The sequence below is a fragment of the Selaginella moellendorffii genome, unplaced genomic scaffold (genome assembly GCF_000143415.4).
Source record: "Selaginella moellendorffii unplaced genomic scaffold, v1.0 SELMOscaffold_8, whole genome shotgun sequence".
Taxonomy (NCBI): domain Eukaryota; kingdom Viridiplantae; phylum Streptophyta; class Lycopodiopsida; order Selaginellales; family Selaginellaceae; genus Selaginella; species Selaginella moellendorffii.
This window is the reverse complement of record NW_003314269.1, coordinates 317,916-336,945: the sequence shown is the minus strand read 5'-3', so window position 1 is coordinate 336,945 and position 19,030 is coordinate 317,916. Positions and strand designations below refer to the sequence as shown.

The 19,030-nt window shown below is 44.2% G+C and overlaps 4 protein-coding genes across 5 annotated transcripts; 1 reads left to right on the top strand and 3 right to left on the bottom strand.

Annotated features, from left to right (window-relative positions):
• Positions 1-3,413: 3,413 nt before the first annotated feature.
• Positions 3,414-6,256, bottom strand: LOC9634692 (long-chain-alcohol oxidase FAO4A). The gene is made up of 3 exons (XM_024671857.1): positions 6,064-6,256; positions 5,732-6,001; positions 3,414-5,574 (listed from the first exon to the last, which is right to left on the bottom strand). The coding sequence occupies exons 1-3, from the start codon at positions 6,250-6,252 to the stop codon at positions 3,790-3,792; spliced, it is 2,244 nt and encodes a 747-aa protein (XP_024527625.1). The 5' UTR covers positions 6,253-6,256; the 3' UTR covers positions 3,414-3,789.
• LOC9631655 (aldehyde dehydrogenase family 7 member B4) lies at positions 6,252-8,664 on the bottom strand. Of its 2 annotated transcripts, XM_002966787.2 has the most exons (14): positions 8,507-8,664; positions 8,366-8,452; positions 8,174-8,305; positions 8,037-8,109; positions 7,955-7,977; positions 7,833-7,896; positions 7,728-7,773; positions 7,471-7,651; positions 7,228-7,404; positions 6,990-7,154; positions 6,798-6,944; positions 6,651-6,748; positions 6,444-6,593; positions 6,252-6,375 (listed from the first exon to the last, which is right to left on the bottom strand). In XM_002966787.2, the coding sequence occupies exons 1-14, from the start codon at positions 8,642-8,644 to the stop codon at positions 6,321-6,323; spliced, it is 1,536 nt and encodes a 511-aa protein (XP_002966833.1). In that variant the 5' UTR covers positions 8,645-8,664; the 3' UTR covers positions 6,252-6,320. The 2 variants fall into 2 exon arrangements, with proteins under 2 accessions (XP_002966833.1, XP_024527626.1); XM_024671858.1 differs by having other exon boundaries at positions 8,174-8,452.
• Positions 8,665-8,686: 22 nt separating this feature from the next.
• Positions 8,687-9,343, top strand: LOC9634691 (10 kDa chaperonin, mitochondrial). The gene is made up of 3 exons (XM_002967154.2): positions 8,687-8,859; positions 9,060-9,193; positions 9,251-9,343. Exons 1-3 carry the CDS (start codon positions 8,719-8,721, stop codon positions 9,297-9,299), a joined length of 324 nt encoding a protein of 107 aa, XP_002967200.2. The 5' UTR covers positions 8,687-8,718; the 3' UTR covers positions 9,300-9,343.
• LOC9631654 (probable mitochondrial import receptor subunit TOM20) lies at positions 9,308-10,371 on the bottom strand. Its single transcript, XM_002966786.2, has 6 exons — positions 10,220-10,371; positions 10,082-10,160; positions 9,859-10,028; positions 9,757-9,804; positions 9,606-9,704; positions 9,308-9,538 (listed from the first exon to the last, which is right to left on the bottom strand). The coding sequence occupies exons 1-6, from the start codon at positions 10,313-10,315 to the stop codon at positions 9,419-9,421; spliced, it is 612 nt and encodes a 203-aa protein (XP_002966832.1). The 5' UTR covers positions 10,316-10,371; the 3' UTR covers positions 9,308-9,418.
• Between the last annotated feature and the right edge of the window lie 8,659 nt (positions 10,372-19,030).

The following is a 19,030-nucleotide window of genomic DNA, read 5'->3' as shown; positions in this document are numbered from 1 at the left end:
TTTTAAGTAGCCACTAATCAATGGGAATCGAACTCGTGCCATTTGCTCCGATATAGCACACCTTATCTCTCTCCCCTTAAGTCAACTGGAAAAGGGGCAATTGCTTGATGAGAAAGCCCTTAGTGGCTATTTTATCCCTATTTATCCCCTAAGGTTCCAAGGATCCATGGTGATAGTATATCCAAATCTCATCCCATGATCACATGCACTACACTTGGACCAATGTGCAATGGTTGAGTGGCATGGATGCCATTCTTACGGCTAGCAAGTCCCTAAGTCCAGGATAGGACTTACGGAGGTTGTGCGTGAGACTCCTCCAAGTGGTCAGAGGTGTGGTTATGTGACTAAAGTAGAATGGAAAATTTAGTCGCTTACAATGGCTTTGAACAAAAGTCGATGGTCAAGGACTTTCATGCTTATACATGAACCATGTTATGGTGGTCAGATGACTTGCTAAGTGAGATTGGAAAGTTGGGGGGAACAAATACCCTAGTTGAAGGTGCCAACTTCAAAAGGAGTGGCCCATGAGGCTAAGCATAGAGGAGTCCATGCATGATCACAGACTTGTCAAGTAAAAGGACTTGGCAGTGTAGAGGATCTAAGTTCCTAAACTGTGATTTGTAGCATGCTTTAAGTATAAATTTGTGCACCGGCGTGGGGAGTCACACCAGGCATCTTATGTGATGCCGTTGGTAGATGCACATATGAAGGTTGGGTTCAAGTCCCAACCCTCTAGTGCTTGGGTTCGAGTCCTAACTCACTAGAATGTGGTGAAGGGTTGGAATATGAGGACACTTATTTTTCAATGGTCATGGACTCTCAGTAAGGAGATTAGCTTGAGCACACTACCAAACGGGGGATGCCCCAAAGTTATGATACACAATTAAATTGCTTAGTGTGAAAGCTCGGCATATCTAACTTGAACACTTTAATGCAAGTGGCACCAAGGACGTGGTGAATGAGATGGGGACACCCAATCTCAATCATTATGGACCTTTAGCTGGAAGGGCTAGCTTGAGTGTATTGCCAAGTGTGGGGGATGCCTTGGGGTCATGGTGAACAACTTAAAAGTCTAGAAGACTTAGTATTTATTGGCAAACCTGTCAATGTGCCAAAGTTAAATCACTAGGTGATCTTATGGCTAAAACAAGGACAAAGTCCTTGTGGGGTTAAAGAATAAGGTTCCTAGTTCAAAGTGTTGATTTGAATTATTGATGATGGTGTGGCTTGGTCAAGGTGACCAAGGGGGAAGAACACCTAAGGGAAATGAACTATATCAATGCGATGACATAGTGAGTTTGAAGAAAGTAGTCTCTATAAAAGACCCATAAAAGGATCACAAAGTTGGGCCGTGGATAGTACTTATTGGCATAACAAGTTTGTCAATAAGTACTAAGTTTTCCAGACCTTTAAGTTGTTCACCATAAGCCCGGGGCATCTTACAGTACATGGTTTATCTAAGAGGCTCTTTACTCAGTGGAAAAGACCATATTGGGTTTTGCAGTAAATTGGACTACAAATTTATGAAGTTCAACATGATATCTAACAAGCCAATCCTCTAGAAATTATGCATGTGCAACAGTTAAAATGTTTTGTACAAAAGGATCAAGAACAACTAATACCACTTACAAATCCACTAATGCCCTATTTTGATGTTCTTCCAGATCCCGGCCCATCCATGAGAGAACCCTAATGGTCTTCCATCATTTCAAGAGGAGGGGATGATGTGAGGTCATGATGCTATATATTAATATTACTATAGTGGGATTTTCGTAGCTATTGGATTGGTTTTAATTTGGACCACTTACTTTTATAAATAATCTAGGGTTTTTGGGCTAATTGGGATGCATATTTTCTGTATTCTCTTTCCATATTCAATACACTTACAATACCTAAAACTAAGTATATATTTTAGCATATAGAAAACTTTAAATTAATTTTGTTTCTTTTGTTAAATTATCTTATTATTAGAGTGAACTAGTTTTACATTTTATTTTTCTCAACAATAAACTATTCTTATATTAAATTATTTTTTTCTAAAATAATTGATGATATTAACAATAAAACTTACATTAAAATTTTATATAGGATATGCAGAAAATTTACTTTTAAAAGAATTTGTTTATGGTTTTGATTGTTAAGACTTATATAAGAAATTCTATTATTTTTATGAATTACTCATTATGAAACTATTATATAGATATTTATAAAATTTTAAATAGTTATAAATTGATATTTATAATACCTTTTTCTATCAGGGATGTAACAATATTAAAAAGTAGGTAACTCTTTCAATGTGATTTTTTTTTTTTAATTCTAAGAAGTCTTACAATTATTTTATTGTTACTAGTTGTCTATAGCAAAACGTTTCCCAAATCTTGGACATCTGAAAGTTATTTAAGTAATTTATTTTAGATCCAGATTGCTCTTGCTAATATAGTATTTCAAGGTTCATATAGACTATAATGTGGCATAGATATGCAGCAAAAAGTTATGAATAGCATGTGAGTTCACAATCAAAAACACATAATATAGCTACAATCATAGTGATTTTAGTTCTATTTATTTTATCAACCAGCTCAAGATAATTCCCATGGCCTTTATTAAATTTTAGCAATATTTACATTAAAATTGATCCTAGATAGAGAAGAATTGTAAAATTATTATAGTGATTCTAACTATGAATATGTTTCAAGATGCTCATTTGGTAGTATGTTAAAAACAATATAAATGATATGTTGTTTATTTACTATTTATGACAAACCATGACTTGGTTGTAATTTAAACTTGTCATTAGCTGATAAGCTAGGTAAAAATAAAAATACTATTCGCTATTAAAAGCCAATGATTCTAAAATTCTAAAGAATAAATTTCCACATGGAATAATATTATATCACTTAGATTGTATATAAAGGTTTTAAGAAAATATGTATTTTAAAATGATGGTGATATAAAAAATGAAGAATATGCCAAGATCTAATTGAAGTTTTATATTTATTTTTTAGCAAGAAAGGAGATATCAAAAACATATATAAAGCTACACTTTCTAATCAGTTAATGTCACTTTAAATTATGAAAATTTATCATTTTTTTATTGTTAAGATAATTCTTATTTTAGCAATATTAACTGGTATGTTGAAAAAATAATTTTTATTTTTAAATTTCAAAATATTAATTTCAGATGCATTGATCTCGGTACCTATTCCACCCATGGGACAACAAGCAAAGACAGAGGTGGTAACACAAGCAGTCTTAACAAAATCAATTATGAAAGAACCTAATGATTGTAGTCCAACCTGGTGCTGTGCTTTAAGAATACCTCTTTGTTGTGTTTGTAATTGAAATATTATAAAATACTAATCATATCTTTCACTTAAAATTGATTTATGTTTCTGTTAAAGAAACTCCCAGAAATAGATAAGTATACATGTCATAGTAATAACAGTTATGAGTAAGGGTGTTAGGGATGTGCAGACTCAACAATGGCAAGCAGCTCATTTATGTACTCACAAAGTCGCAGTGCCAATGCTCCCTTGGGCTCCTCGACTGAACTGGCAGATATGGCATGGCGTTTGTTCTAAACCTTGAAACTGGTGATATAAGAAAGAAGATCTTTTGGCCTTGGTGAGGTTCGTCCTGCGTTGGAAGATGAATGCTGTCTTCCCAAGGGGAATGTCCGCTATTTTCTGTTTGTTGGCGATGGCAGCGTTTTGCCTAGTCGCTCTAATCCACGTGGCGTACAATAAAACAAGCGAAGTCGTCGGCTTGAGCCAAGAAACAAAGAAACTTCTACAACCTTTCTTCCTCGAGGAAACGATGGACCGATTTGGCGATGCACAGGGCGACTGACTGCGCGGTAACCATCGGGTTCACTCCCAGCGCCGTGGGGAACACGCTCGTATCCGCCACAAACAATCCCGTGGATTCCCACGCTTCCCCTCGGGGATCCACAGCGGAGCTCGCCGGGTCATTCCCCATCCGGCACGACCCCATCTGGTGAGCGCTCGCGGTCGCCATTGCCGCGTGCGTCAGCTGCTTGGAGCCGATGACCCTCAAGAACTTCTCCAGCGCCTTCTCGTCCGAGCCCTCCACGACCAAGCTATCGCCATCCGGGTGCTGGGTCCCGACCTCCACTGCTCCAGCGGCAATCAGCACCCTGATGGCCTTCTCCGCCCCGGCCTTGAGAGTTTTCTCGTCCTCCGCACTTATCGTGTACGTCACCTTCGGGAGCTGGGAGCTCGAGCTCGAGCTCGGACGGACAGTCCCGCTTCCTCGGTCCCTGGTGATGACGACTACGTGCGCAAGGCGGGAGTAGCGCAGCATTTGCTCCTTGAAGCTCAGTCCCGATCGCCAAGGGAACATGACGCCGAGGCCGCCTGGGTAGAAAGCCGGTACCTCAAGAACAGCGTCAGCGATTCTAGAGACCGCAGACATGATCGGCCCGTCCGAAATTCGACCTGCTGGGAGACCCTCTCCCGAAGGAACGTAGCCCCAGAGAAGTTGACTTGGATGGAGGTGGAGATTGGAGCCGATATGACGATTTACCAGTCCACTCTTTTGTAGCAGAACCGGCGTGTTTAAAGCACCGCACGAAGTCACTGTAGCCTTGGCTCTGATGAAGAGGCTTTTTCCACCGCCAGTTGCTATAACTCCTCCAGCCTTCCACTGCTTTGCAGAGCGCAGCTCCCCTGGCTCAAGAAGAATCCTCTCGGCGTTGCAACCACACAAGATCACGGCACCGGCATCCACAGCGTCCATGAGCCAAGTCTCATGAGTCCCCTGCTTAGTCCTGCTCTTGCATCCGAATCCACACAGCCCACACTTGTGCCTTCGGCCTCTGCAATTGGTGGGAATGGTCTCCACGTCGAGTCCAATCTTCTTGCAGCCGCTTCTCAGCACTTTGTTCTGGAAGCTCTCGTGCTCTTCTTCGTTGCCTAGAGTCTCAACCCCGAGTCTTTCACAAACTTTGTCCATTGCGGCCTCGTATTCCTCCGACGTGAAGAGCTTTAGCCCGTGCACTGATGACCACTCCTCTCGGACAGCCTGCGGAGTCCGCAACGAGGCGGCCCAGTTCATGACGGTGCCTCCACCCACTGTCGATCCGGCCATGAGGTTGATGCCGCCATCCGCAGTGGTAAGGAGACCGCCACCTTCGTACATTGCTCGCATTGACGGTCCTTCCAACAGGGAAAGCTGGTCGCCGACGTAGTACTTGCCTTTCTCGATCACGACCACCTTGTATCCCTTTTGAGAAAGAACCCCGGCACATACGCCTCCGCCGCAGCCAGATCCAATCACGACCACGTCGCAGTCTATAGCTAGCATCGCTTGTCCACTGCCACCATCGCCGCCATCACGAACTTCTTCTGAAACTCGAAACTTCGATGACGACAGGTAGTCAACGAGCTCGGCCGCCGAATTTTGGTGCACGTCGAAGACCCGCAGTGGAGGCCGCGGCTCTTCATTGTCGTCGGTCACCTTCGCATCGTCATCGTCTTTAAGGCCGTTCCAGAGAGGATCGGGGACGGGATACCCAATCGCCTTCCAAGAGTCATTACGTCCTCTGGCATCAGCCTGCAGGAAACTGTGTATCAGATTTCTAAAGAAAAAAAGAAAGGAGCTTCTGGAAACTCTGTCAGATCTGTAGAGGCTACCCAGTGGGACACGAGGATGGACCCCAAACTGAGAGGACAGACAATCCCCGCGATCCACAAAAGAATTCCATGCTTACCTTTGTGAAGAACGCGAACATAGCGAAGCACTTGAAGAGCTTGTAGAGAGAATGAAACTGCGCGATAGAACCCCCGGACCAGCTCCGCAGAGTTCGCTCCCGATTGCTCGCTGGCAATCGCGCGAATCGGTGAAGAAATGGAAATTCGGCAGAGAATGCGTGCCTCCCGCAAAGAATGAGCGTTCCAATCCGCGAGGAAAGTAGCGACAAGACTCGCAAGACCCCGGCCTGCTGCGCGGAATCGAGGCACTCGAAGATCCAACCCGCGACCTGCTCCCAAAACGCAAGAAATCCGTGAATTCGTGCCCGCGGCAGCGAAATATCGCTCTTACCACCGCTGGAATCCCCGCATCGGACGCCGATGTCGCAAAGAACGCTCGCTGCGCCTCCTCCTCGCATTCCAAAGCTCGCAATGGCAGCGCCGGGAGGAAGGTGTCGCAGATCGCGGCCACGGCCTCCAGCTGCGGCGGATCCAAGCTGTGCGCGAATGGAGCTTGCCCGCCTTGAAGATCCGGATGCATGGCAAAACAATATAGGGTTTAAACACATCGTGAGTCACATATATAGTTTGGAGCTCCATCTTATCACTTTAATTAAAATTTATGCCTTGAGCCAGAGGTAGAGTTTTCCCATAGTTGATAGTGCTGGAAACAAGCAAAAAATGGAATGAGATCACGACATCATCCAAAGTTTTGCGAGAGAACTTTCTCACCATGTCGCTCTGTGCATGTACTGCTTCCATGAATCGCTTCCTGCTTCGCGACCGCCGCCAGTAGCCTTCTCACCGCCAAAAGCACCGCCAATCTCAGCGCCGTTTGTGGGAATGTTTACGTTAACGATCCCACAATCGCTTCCTGTTGGCCTGGACAGCATTGATCTAGAAGTTTCAGAAGAGACGAGAAACTTTCAATCGTGTTACCCGATCCACTTGAAGATTGTCTCGTGGCTCTTGGTGAAGATCGAGCTGCTGAGGCCTTGGGGGACCGAATTGTTCATGGCGATTGCCTCGTCCAGAGTCTGGAAGTTTTTGGAAACACACTGTGCTTAACGATGGAGAGATTGGTACCTTAAACTGGAAGACGTAGAGTAGCGGACCAAATAGCTCTTCTTTCACGACGTCTGCATCGTGAGAGATCTCCACAATGCTGGGAGTCACGTAGTTTTCTCCAGGTGACGTTGTGGTACCCACCCCACCGGTTAAGAATTTCCCACCCTGTAAACGATCTTAGCAAACTTTAAGAAAAAAACAACAAAGTACCTGCGATGCGATTGCTTCTAATCCCTGCTCGAAAGCTTGCTTGGACTGAGAAGAATGCAGCGGTCCAACAAGAGTGTCGTGCTTTAACGGGTCTCCAACTTTGAGCTGTCCATATGCCGTGACTAGCTTTTCGATAAAGTCTTTGTAAATTGCTTGATGCACAAACTGAGACAAACACACGACTTGAATGTTAGGAGGATAAAGAAAAAAAAAGGGGGGAAGAAATAAACGCTCGAACCAAGCGACGACAAGTCGTGCATCTTTGTCCTGCCGTGCCGACGGCAGCAAACAAGACTGACCGAACAGCGAGAGATAGATCCGCGTCATCCATCACGACGATTGCGTTGTTGCCACTCAGTTCCAAAAGACATTTGCCGAATCTGGAGTTCACGTGACACTGGACGATCTGACCAACCTGTCAGTGGAGATTTTTTCACGAGGTAAGCAATCACCTAGAGAAATCGCAAGATTTGGCACCAACCTTGCTGCTCCCCGTGAATGAAACCAAAGGTATCCGGCTGTCTTTTGCAACCGCTTCTCCAATTTCGGCCCCTCCACATATACATGTGAAGATCGCTCCGGGCAAACCGTTCCGCTCTAGCACCCCAGCTATGATTTTCGTCGTTGCGATCGATACGAGAGGTGTTGTTGGAGCTCCTTTCCTTGAGAGAAAACAACAGAGAGAGAAAGAGCAAGTTAAATCCAGGTGTTAAGCGAAGAAAGCAAAAAACAACTTACCATACAACGCAGTTGCCACAGACCAAGGCAATGCAAGCATTCCAACCTGAGAACAAAGGCACAACAAATAAAAGTTTAACAAAGAAGAAAACTCATTCATCGTACCAAGAACAGCGCAGGGAAAATTAAAAGCAGTGATGACTCCAACAATACCAAGAGGATTCCAAACCTGGACAAAGAAAAATCACTGAAATCGCGGCCAAAAGTGCAGATCACGATAAACAAACCTCCATCATCATATGGTTTGGTCCTGTAGAGAATAAGAACTAAACATTAGTAGCCAAACGCCTTTTAAATCGATAGACTTACGTTCGGATGGTAGAATCAAGCCACTTAGCTGACGGCTCAGTCCCACCGCAAAGTCACACATATCTATCACTTCCTGAAAGACGAAGAGCATCAACAAAAGTACCAGCAAATCTTTTAAGAAGAGAATGTCGTACTACCTGGACCTCTCCAATTCCCTCCACGAGAATTTTCCCCATCTCAAGCGAAATCAAGCGCCCCAGGTTCTCCAGGTTCTTCCGGAACGCATCGCCAATCTGCCTCACAATCTCTCCTCTCTTTGGAGCAGGGGTCTGGCGAACAATAAAACTTTGGATAAGTATCGGAGAAAACAAAAAACCAGAGAAGCATACCAGCATCCAGCTCTCGCGAGCAGATTCACAGGCCTTGAGGCTTCTCTCATAATCCTCCAGCGATCCTTCAATGACGGTCGCGATCGGCTAGAAATCCCCCAAAACATCGATCCAATGCGAGAAAAAACCGATAGTTCTAACCTGATTGCTCGCAGGACTGAGGCTGGACACCGATTTCCCACCCGCGCGCCACTCGCCGCCGCCATAGCAGCCTTGATTCGTCGCCTGGAGGCCGAGATCCTCGAGAAACCGGAGCTCCGGGCGCGATCCAAAATCCATGAGATAAGTGTTTTAATGCCGATTGCGTGCTGGTGCTATAAACCCTAGGGCTTTAGAGGACGCCGCGAAGCGCAATGGCGATGAAGGTGATCGCTCCCGCGAATAAGAAAATCCTTCCCTTGATGTCCAGGGTCCTCCTCAGTAAGATCGAGAGCCACGCCGAGAAAACCAAGGCCGGAATCATACTGCCCACATCACACTACTCCGAGAACGAGGTAAGCTTTTCCTTTCCTTGATCGTTCTTCTTCTCGACTAGTTTCTTCCATAGTTTCTCATCCTTGATCTACTGGGGAGTTCTCATTGTTTCCTAGATCATTTTTCTTCGTCCTTCTCAACTCCATAGTTTCTTGCATAGTTTCTCATCCTTGATCTACTTGGGAGTTTTCCTTGATCTAAGTTTTCGATTCTCTCGCAGGTAACAATGGCCAAAGTGGTCGCTGTTGGCCCCGGAGAGGTGACCGAAGGTGGGAAACTCATCCCGGTGTTCGTCAAGGTTGGGGACACTGTTTTAATCGGAGAGCATGGCGGACATAGAGTGAACGATGAGAAGTAAGCTTCCATTTCCATTCTACGTTTCTCTAACGCTTTCTTTCTCGATTTTTCCAGTTTGTACCTCTTCAGGGACGAGGACATTGTCGGAATTATTCACGACTAATGCTGCTAAACCCAAACGAAAACAATCGGATTTTTCCTTCTTCCTATGCGTAGAAACATTAGATGCCAGAAACTAGCTAGAGAGTGTCGCCGTGAGCTCGGTTTGAGAGGTTTTGCTTACTACAGGGCGCGCGGTGGTGCGATCTTTGCCATCCCGAGCCATGCGACGACACCCAAGACGAGCACAGCCCAGCCGAGAACGTCATACTTGAAGTCATTGTTTTGCTTCTTCTTCCTTCCCTGGAGAAGTGGAAGAAAAGACGAACTTTGTCAGGAGAAGCTATCTCGAAACTATCTCGAAGATCACCTTTGCCGAGAGATTGGCGCCGCCGCCACTGCCGCTTCCACCGATTCCGAGCTGCTGGCTCAGGACCTGTCTTTGAAGCTCCACATAAACATTTGGTGCCTGGCAAGCAAAGGAAAAGAAGTAAGTCCGCGGAGCTTCGAGTTAGACAAACCTTTGCAGACATTTCCAGCGATTTCATGTAGAGCTCACTCTTCGGCTCCTGCAAGGACACGCTCTAGAACTCGAAAAACACGGATTTCTTTTTCTTCTTTACCTCGTCCAAGGCTTTCTTGAAGCAATCGCTGGCTTTCTTGAAGTACTCGTTGGCCTTGCCACTGTCTGGGAGCAAGAAACCGTGGGCGGTGTGCGAGTTTCCCAGGCACCAAAGCGTCTCGTGCTTTTTGGGATTGATCGCGAGGGCCTCCCGGAGCTTGGACTCGGATTCTAAAAGCAAAGTGTAAGTGGAAACAAGCACGGATTCCAACAGCGATCCATACCTTCGATCATGTTTAGCTGATCCTGCCCTTGCCGGAAATGCGCTAGCTCCAGCAAAGCCCCGCCCCATTGCGTCAGATTCTGGACAGAAGAAAACGAAAGGATGAACGAGTGGGGAAGGGAAGAACTTCGCTACTCACATCGGCATCCTCCGGGCAGCGCGCGTAATTGGCAGCGGCTTTCTCCCTCGTCGCCTCGAAGAAAATGAGGCGCTCCATGTCCTCGCGCGAGTCCATAGCTCCCGCAGCTCAGCTACAAACCCTAATAAAGTGAGCCCAAAACTTTTTAGGTCAAAAAACAGGGTAGCAAACCTCGAGAAATTATTGACATGGTAGTAGACGCCAATCCTCCGCGGCGCTGAAGAGATGAAGAAGAAGAAACCTGGCCATCGCCAAGCTCCTCTTGGCCTTTTTGCAGCCACAGAGGTCGACACGTGGGCGGAGGATTGATGGTTCGGGGCCAGCACCTTTTATATTGTGGGAATTTGATCGTTGGTATAAACCAGGAAGAAATCCACCTCTTGGTTCAGTATCCATGGTTGTGGGAAAAATCATGGCTGGTAGTCATGGTTTCAGTAACAATACGTGTATTTTAGGGCTCACTTGCAGGACATCAAGCGCTTTAACTGGATCAGCGGATTTGGCAGTGGAGGCCACCAAGAGAGCAGCACTTGGGAGGCTATAAACAGAGGCACGTGGCTCCTACACCTTCATTCTCAGGGACTTCATCTACGAAAGAACCCTGCCATGTGGCATTAGCATTGCTTGATTTGTAGTGCTGTGCAATGAGGAAGAAGGAGAGTGGATTCTAGGCAAGAAATTGGGCCATCAGGGAGGTTTTAAAATTCCCAACTTGGAGCGCAGTCATAGGCTGTAATTTAAAAAAAGATAAATTGTCTATAAAGTGGAACAAAAAAGTCCAGTGACTAGTGAGAAAAAGCCACAAGAGCATGGCAAAGTTGACAATCACATGTCTCCTTTCTTGGTTTGCAATTTTGCATATACACTTTAACCTTATATGACTAATTTCCACCTGCCGGCCTTTGTTCAAAATTGCTTTATGTGGACTTCGCGTTAAAGCCCACCAAGCCACATGCATAGTGGACCTTATTGCCAAGGCAAAGTTGGATCAAGTTGGGGGCTTGTGGCCTAGGGTACATCGATGGAACTAACTTGCTCTTCCAGCTCAAATGTTCAGTATCTTATTTTATTACATTAAGTCACGTACATTGATTCCATCCCTTGCTCCATAGAAAGATGTTGTGTGGGATTTACACCAACTGGGAGAGAAGTCACAAATATTCATTCATTCATGTTTACAAGGTCTCACAGCACATGAGACTGATGGATTCAAATATGCCGCAGTGACAATTGACGTAGTTGTTTGTCATCCACTCTTGTTGGCGTCTATGTCATCCATCTCGTCCATTGTGGCCGTTTTTGTGGTTGTGGCTGACCTTTGTCCATGTGCTTCAGTTGGCATGGCCATGTTTTTAATATGAGCACCGAAGTGCTAGCATTTCCTCGTCCCCCTCAGCTGAGCTCCATCTCCCAGAGTTGGTCGCCCACTGTTTGCCTCCAAGGATGATATGGAGATCAGCCCCATGTCAGAGCTTAGCATACGTGGCACAGTCATTGGTCATGTGTTCGACATCCTGAACTTGCTCAAAGCAGGTTTAGCAGAATCTCCTCTCACATGGGATTTGTGGTCTCAGCTGTTGGCCTAGCTCCACTATAAGTCTGTGACGTCCCATTCTGTAGCTAGCAAGTAGACTTTGGTTCCATGGTGTGAGATCATCATATGCCTTGGATCCAAATTGACTCCAGGGGTTGACTGTCTCAACGTAAATGTCAAATATGCTGTTGTGTATGGTTCGCAAGGAACACCATTGCTGCAAGGTTTGCCACATCTAGAACTCTAATTGGTCTATCAGTTTAGTGTGTAGTGTTTCAAGATCGTCCCGAGCTTTTATCCATGTCTTCAGCTTACTTCACTACCCTTTCCCTAGAGTCTTGGCCATTCTTGTATTGTTGCATCTGCTAGCGTTTAGCGGTAGAGGAAGTAAGCACTTTTAACATATATGATGCAGCATCACCATGCTAGGATCTCTAAAGGGAGAAGACTAGATTCAAGAATGAGAATTGGGTCTGTTGTCCTGTACGCACCAAATTTTGCAGCTAAGAAGGGTTCTAGTTTGTCTCACTTGGGGTGCTAAGGCTAAGGCCCCAACATTCAACACTATACAGTATGTTTGCTTTACCCCCCACCTGTGGACCTTTGCTCAAGTCAGATTGGAGCATCACACATGTTTGTGAGACTGCTGTTATTCTCTACTCAACTCTGGTCTTCCATGGGGACTTGTGGTCTACTAGCCAAGGTATTTGTATGCTATCATGTGTTCTACTGGCTCCCCTTTATATGTGAGCACACACAGCCCAAATACGATCACCTTCGTTTTTGCCATATTACTGTGAGCCCAGTTTCATCGCAGAATGCAACTAAGGCGTCAAACTGACATTATAAATCTCTTTGGCTAATGGCCAAAAGTAGAAGATCATTGGCATATAAAAGTATATGAAGGATCATCCTTGCAAGTTGGGGAAGATGCTTGACTTGCTAGCACTACTTCAAGCCCATCAATGAACAAGCCAAATAGTGTGGGGGAGAGCGGGCATCCCCATCTAACTCCAGTGTCACAATTTACACCAAGGCCATCTTCTTACACATTCTTGTAGAGTCATCTGTATCAGCTCAAGTGAAATGTTGAGCTTATGCTGAAAGAGCTTGGCTTGTGACACCCTGTCAAATGCCTTGACAATATCCACATAGCTTGCGTAGATTGAGACATTTTGATTATAGTATAGCTTTTCAAGTGTCACTCAGAGGGTGACTAGGTGGTCTGTGCAAGAGTAGTGAGGCCTGAATGCCACATGTCCTTTGGCTTTACAACCATTCGTTTCCATCCATGTCACAAGGTGTTTCTCAACCACCTTTTGGTGAAGATTATCAACATCATGATGGTGCAATAATTCAATGGGATTGCCAAGTCTCCTACTTTGTAGATTGGGACGACTCTGTTAATGTTCCATATGGTAGGGGTGCTCCATTATCCTATTGAAGAGTTGACACAAGATGGAGGCCAACCAATTGGCATCCAACATTTGCAAAAGCTTAGTTATGAATCTACATACATTGGCTGTTTTTCACTGTGGCAAATCACTGATTGCCTCCATCTCAAGAACAGTGATACCCAGCATCCCTGTCCACTGGAACTATTCTGGTGGTGTGCTCCCGAGCTCATACATTTGGCATATCCAAACTTCTACGTTCTTGATGAATACTAGTTGGTACAGGGTGTGGAAGATCTTGTAAGCCTTTGATGGCTTGTGCTTCACCTTGTGAGTCTTTCAGGCATTGACTTGTTTGGCATGGTACCCTTGCCCATGCTAGCTTTGGAGTTTCCATTGTAGTTCATATGCCACTAGATCACCTTCATGTCAAGCATGTTATTGGCAATCTTGGTTCCACTAGGCTTTCACTGGCAGTCTGGTGTTGTTTTGGTTTCTAGCAACTTTGGGTTTTTATTGCTTGCTAAAGAACCATGTGAAATGAACAAGAGAGTGAACCTTAGGCCAACCTCCCAATGCTTAAGGTGTTATGGCTTTAAATCCCACAGGCCATGGAATATTCCTATGGTTCATGTCATTCTCCCCTCCTTCATGACCCAGCCACATACAACAGCCTCGAGAAGCTAAACGAGCCTCACATGAAGGGAGTCCAAGGCAATACAGCCATGGAAAAAAATGTGTAAATGACAACACCAACGTTGAAGAAAGAAAGCAATATAGCTTTTTCACATGACAATACAATCATGGAAACAAGAGAATGAAAATAGAACAAACAGTTCAAATCATATAGCAATATGGCTATAGAACTCAATTCTCCCCTTCCTCAGAAATGTTATCTAAGTTATAACCAAAACTTGGAAACACTCTCTTCACATTATCTTTAATTTCCCATGTAGCTTTGTCTATGGAATAACCATTCCACTGAACTAACAACTCCTTAGTTGTCTTCTAGCGTGTTTTCACCAATTTTTGAGCAAAAATATTGGCCAGACCAACCTTTTCTGCATCAATCTCTAAGACCTGGATGATGGACTGATCCACAACATCACTAGAGTGCAAACACGCTTTAAACTTGCTCACATGGAACGTCGGATGAATCTTCGAACTAGCTGGCAAGTCCAAAGTGTATGCAAGATCCCCTACACATTGTAAAATTGTCCAAGGCCTACAATATTGTGGAGACAACTTAACACTACCACCTTCTTTCAGAGACTGTTGTACATCCGACAGCTTAAGGAAAATTTTGTCACCAATTTTGTACTCTTGATGACAACGATGCTCATCAACTAATCTTTTGTCTTGCTCTTGAGTTTGCTTTATGTTCAACTTTGCCAATTCAAGCTTGTCTTGCATATCCTCCAGGAAATCACAAGTATGAGATACCCGAACCAAAGCAAAATTCAAACTCACAGAAGACTTAGGCTTATATCCATACATCACCATAAAGGGAGGCATGCTAATAGCCAATTGATGAGCACTCTTATGAGCAAATTGAAGCAAAGGCAACTGCTTCTCCCATACTCCCTGTCGAGTCAAGTTTTGTATAAAAGACCTTAGCATATCTTCTAATAGTTGATTCATGCACTCTGTTTGCCCATCAGATTGTGGATGCTCACCACTACTCACGCTCAACATAGTCTTTATGTCGCAAATGTGACTTCGGGTATCGAAAGTTATCTATCGGCCAGTCTCTTTCCTTACTACCACGATGGCAGGAGGTTGGTATTGCTAGTTCCCTTTATCAGCCCCTCTTGTTCAAGTGTTAGTAAACTGAGCTTAGCATCTGTACTTGGTCAGATGAGCATAAGGAAGGAATTCCTAAGTGTTTATTTAGCTGAGCATACTAGGCCTAGCTTGTTAGTTCTCTTTTGCTCTGTTTTGCACAAGCTTGATAAAAACCCTCGCGTATTGAGATTAGTCCCTCAATATCGCTACATGATAGCTTATCATGTTTGCCAAACACCCTCGCTATCATGCCCTTTGCGTTAGTTTCGTTTCGGTCCCAAATGCTATTTATGGAAAGTGTTCAAATTTGCTCATTTGGCATATCTACAGAATGTAGAGATGGTCCTGAACACAATGGTGTTCGTCCCGTGTCCAAATTCATAATCTAACGCCATTCCATATTTAGTAAGTTTCGAGCTTGTCCCAGAGTGGAGAACTACAAAATCACCTCTACAATGATCTTGTGAATCCTCTCTAATCTAAACTATATCCAAACATAAAAAGGAAAGAAATACTTAGCCATGTGCTGTTGCAAAGATGTTGATGCTGAGATTGATGCACATCTCACAACCTCGATCCCCAGAAGGCAGTGAGTAAGATAGGCATGGAAGAGAAAAGTAGATGTTGAGCAAGTGGAGTGTATGTTATTAATCAGGAATTTAGACCAGAAGTAATCCTGATCTCAATTCTTGACTCAGGAAATGCCTTTGTGCAAAAATCATGATGCAATAATGCATGTACCTTTCTACTCTTCGATGACTAGAGTTGAGCAGCTCTTGCAGCTCAAGCTTTCATTGTGGTGGTAGTAGCAGTTGTGGTGTTAGCCTCTGGTTCTTCCTCGTAGTCCTCGAGCTCGTCGCGAGTGTAGTTCTTTATGGCAGTCTTGAGCACTTGTAGTCGGGCCTTGAGCTCCATGTTCTCTTTGGTGAGGCGAGCATTCTCAAGTTGGTACTGCTGTGCTAACTCAAATGATTCTCGGCAGGTGTTTGGTATTGGGAGTCCATGAGCCTATATAGTGCGAAGGATTCCCTTTACCTGATCAAGTTCTTGAGCCATGCTCGCCATTTTCTCCTCGTGTGGGCGTGCAAAAACATTGCGAAAAAAGCTCTCCATGCCATCCCATGTGTACACCGCCATGTTGGAGTTATGGTACTGCTCCAGGAAGTTTGTAGGCATGGGATGGATCACTTTCGGTTGCTGCTGCTCCTGATGATGATGCTCCTGTTGCTCCTGATTGTAGTGGTGGTGTTTGTTGTTCACACACTCGTGATGAAATTGGTGTTGCATTGTTGAACGAGGCAGCTGCATGTTATCGGCAGTGATAGCTGGAGCAAATGTCTGGTGCGGTTCAGCTGGCTGCTATAGCTCAGTTGGCTGCTGTGGCAAAGATGGCTGCTCCTCAGCATGCTGGTGTGGTGGAGACGGCTACTCAGCAGGTTGTGGCAGCTAATGTTGGTGCTGTTCGACGGGCTGCAACGGTGGAAGCTGCTGCTGAGGCTGGTGTTGCTCGGCGGTCTGCTCTTGCTGTGTGCGTGGTTTGTAAAAAGTGTTGTGCCCCTGCTCAACGGATGGTGGATTTGTAACCGTCTCAGGATTTTCAAGAATATCCTACGTCAGCAAAATGTGATTGTCCACTGGAATTGTTGTACCTGGAGACAAAGATGGCGCCGGTTCCTGCGGTGGTGATGGTGGCAAATCCGATTGCGGTGTGCTAGGAGGCTGCAAGCTCTTCGTTGATGGCTGTGTAGGTGCCAAACTCTGCTACTGTTTTGTTTTGGAGCTAGAGGTTCTTGTTGGTTGTTGTCGTTTCGGCACTTCATGCTAGATTTTTTACATCACTGTCGTCACTGTCAATCTATGGAGGCACAACGTTTCTTCAGCCTTGTCCCCGTGTCTTTCTTTGTGGAGTTTCTGCTATCTTTCGCTGGACCTTTTTCTTCTTGGTGTTCATCAAGTGTTCTTCAGCTTGGCGCTTTGAACTTTTTGTGGCTGCGTGCTGCAGAGGCAGTGGTGGTGGACTGTAGATCACCATGGCTTGACTTCTATGCATGATGATAGCTCGGACATATGGTAGTATCAGTGTCTTCACACATCTCCTCGTGTTGAGATTTACTGTCACCTTCTTGAGTTCCCTACGAAACTTCAGGATCACATATCTTGCTAAATCCACTTTCTTCCCAGCTTGAAGATCTTCATAGATGAAGGCCACTAATCTGCTCACTGTCGTGGCAGTCTTCCAAAATTCCAGGCTGAGAACAAGGAACTTGAAGATTTTGTAAAGCTTGTCCTTGATGTTGGAGAATTGCAAACTAAGCGCCAAATTGTAGCTCTCGGGATCTTTCATGATGTCGTGACTTAAAGCCTATGTGCATGGAGCAGAGACTGGCTCGCCTTCGTCTGGGAGACATAGAGCTGCTGCCACCTCCGAATCTTCAAGTTCAACCTGGCCGGTGGCGAGATCCATCAAGTGAGCCTTCTCATTGCTCACTTGATTTATGAGATATCCCGCCATTCATTCTGCAAAGTTGAAGAGGCTGTGAGTGCGAGTCCAATGCTTGACATCGGCATTAAATTGCCATTCGAGATTTTGTGAGAGGATGATGGTATCTGTCTTGGGAGTTTGCTTGGTTCACATTGTGTCGACTCTTTGGCACTGTTGAGAATGCTCTTGTACCTGTGATGCAAATAGAAGAAAAGATATGAGAGCTCTTTCTATACTCATGAACACGCTCTTCTTGCTTCTTTTGTGGGCACTCTTTTTTCTACTTGCTTTCTTCTTGTTTCTCTCGATTGGTGTGTTTCTTAGAATTTGATGCACTCGTTTGAGATGGATGAGGGTGCTTAGTTGATGACCAGTCTCTAGTGCACTTGTGACCTCAAGATTTTCTTGCCACTCAAGCTTACCCTTGTGCTGTTCTAGCACGCACTTCCTCGCCGTCAGGGTTAAGGCTAACTCTGTTTTATTGTTTCGTTCATATGATGTTCTTGCATTTTCATTAAGTCTTTGCTTGAGTAAAGTTGTTTGTAATTGTTGTGGACTTGTTTTGGTTTCATTGGTAGTCAATTCCAGCATGGTGTGCTTGGCTTGCATATACGCTATACTTGGTTCTTCTTGATATTTTCTCAATTTGTTGAGATTAATTATTTGAATTTCTTTATCATCGAGTGCTGCTAATTGAGTTGTGCCAGGTGTTTGCATATTTGTGATCTTGAATGGTCCTTCCCATTGATGTACCAATTTGCCTCCGATTTTGTCAACATTTCCTTTATACTATAGAACAAAATTTCCAATTTCAAGTCTATCAATTTTCTTTTTAATCTGTTTTCTATCATGATAAGCTTTTCTCCTTGCTTGTATGGCTTCAATTGTCCATAAAGCATATAATCTTTCTTCATCTAACTTTTCTAGCATAGCCAATCTTTTCTTGATCGATTCTTCTTGATTAATTTGCAGTTGAATTGCCATTCTCAAGGATGGTACAATATATTCTAATAGTGTCAAAGCTTCAAGTCCATAAGCTAATTTGAATGGAGTTGAATTTATTGAAACTTTATATGCTGTTCTATAAGCCCAAAGAGCATCATAAACTCTATTATCCCAATCTTTAAGATTGGTTTGCACTATTTTCTTCAATATATTCTTGAGTGTTTTATTTGTGGATTCAACTTGGCTGTTGCCTTGTGGATAATATGGTGTAGATTTCTTATGTTTGATGAAGAATTTGTCTAGTAAAATCTTGATTGTTTCATTGAGGAAATGTGTTCCTCTATCCGTTACTATTTCTTGAGGTAATCCATATTTTGTGATAATTGTTTCATAAAGAAACTTTGCTTTATTCTTTGTTGTCACTTTCTTGAGTGGTTGGGCTTCTGCCCATTTTGTCATATAATCTGTTACCACCAAAATATATTGATTTCCATTTCTGCTCTTTTATATGGGTCCTACAAAATCTAGGCCCCATCTTTAGAAAGGTTCCATTGCTATAGTCAGATTCAGTTCTTGTATTTGTTTCTTGGGTGGAAATTGTGTATGCTGATAAATATCACAAGTTTGACAAAACTGTGAAGTGTCTTTCCATAATATAGGCCACCATAGGC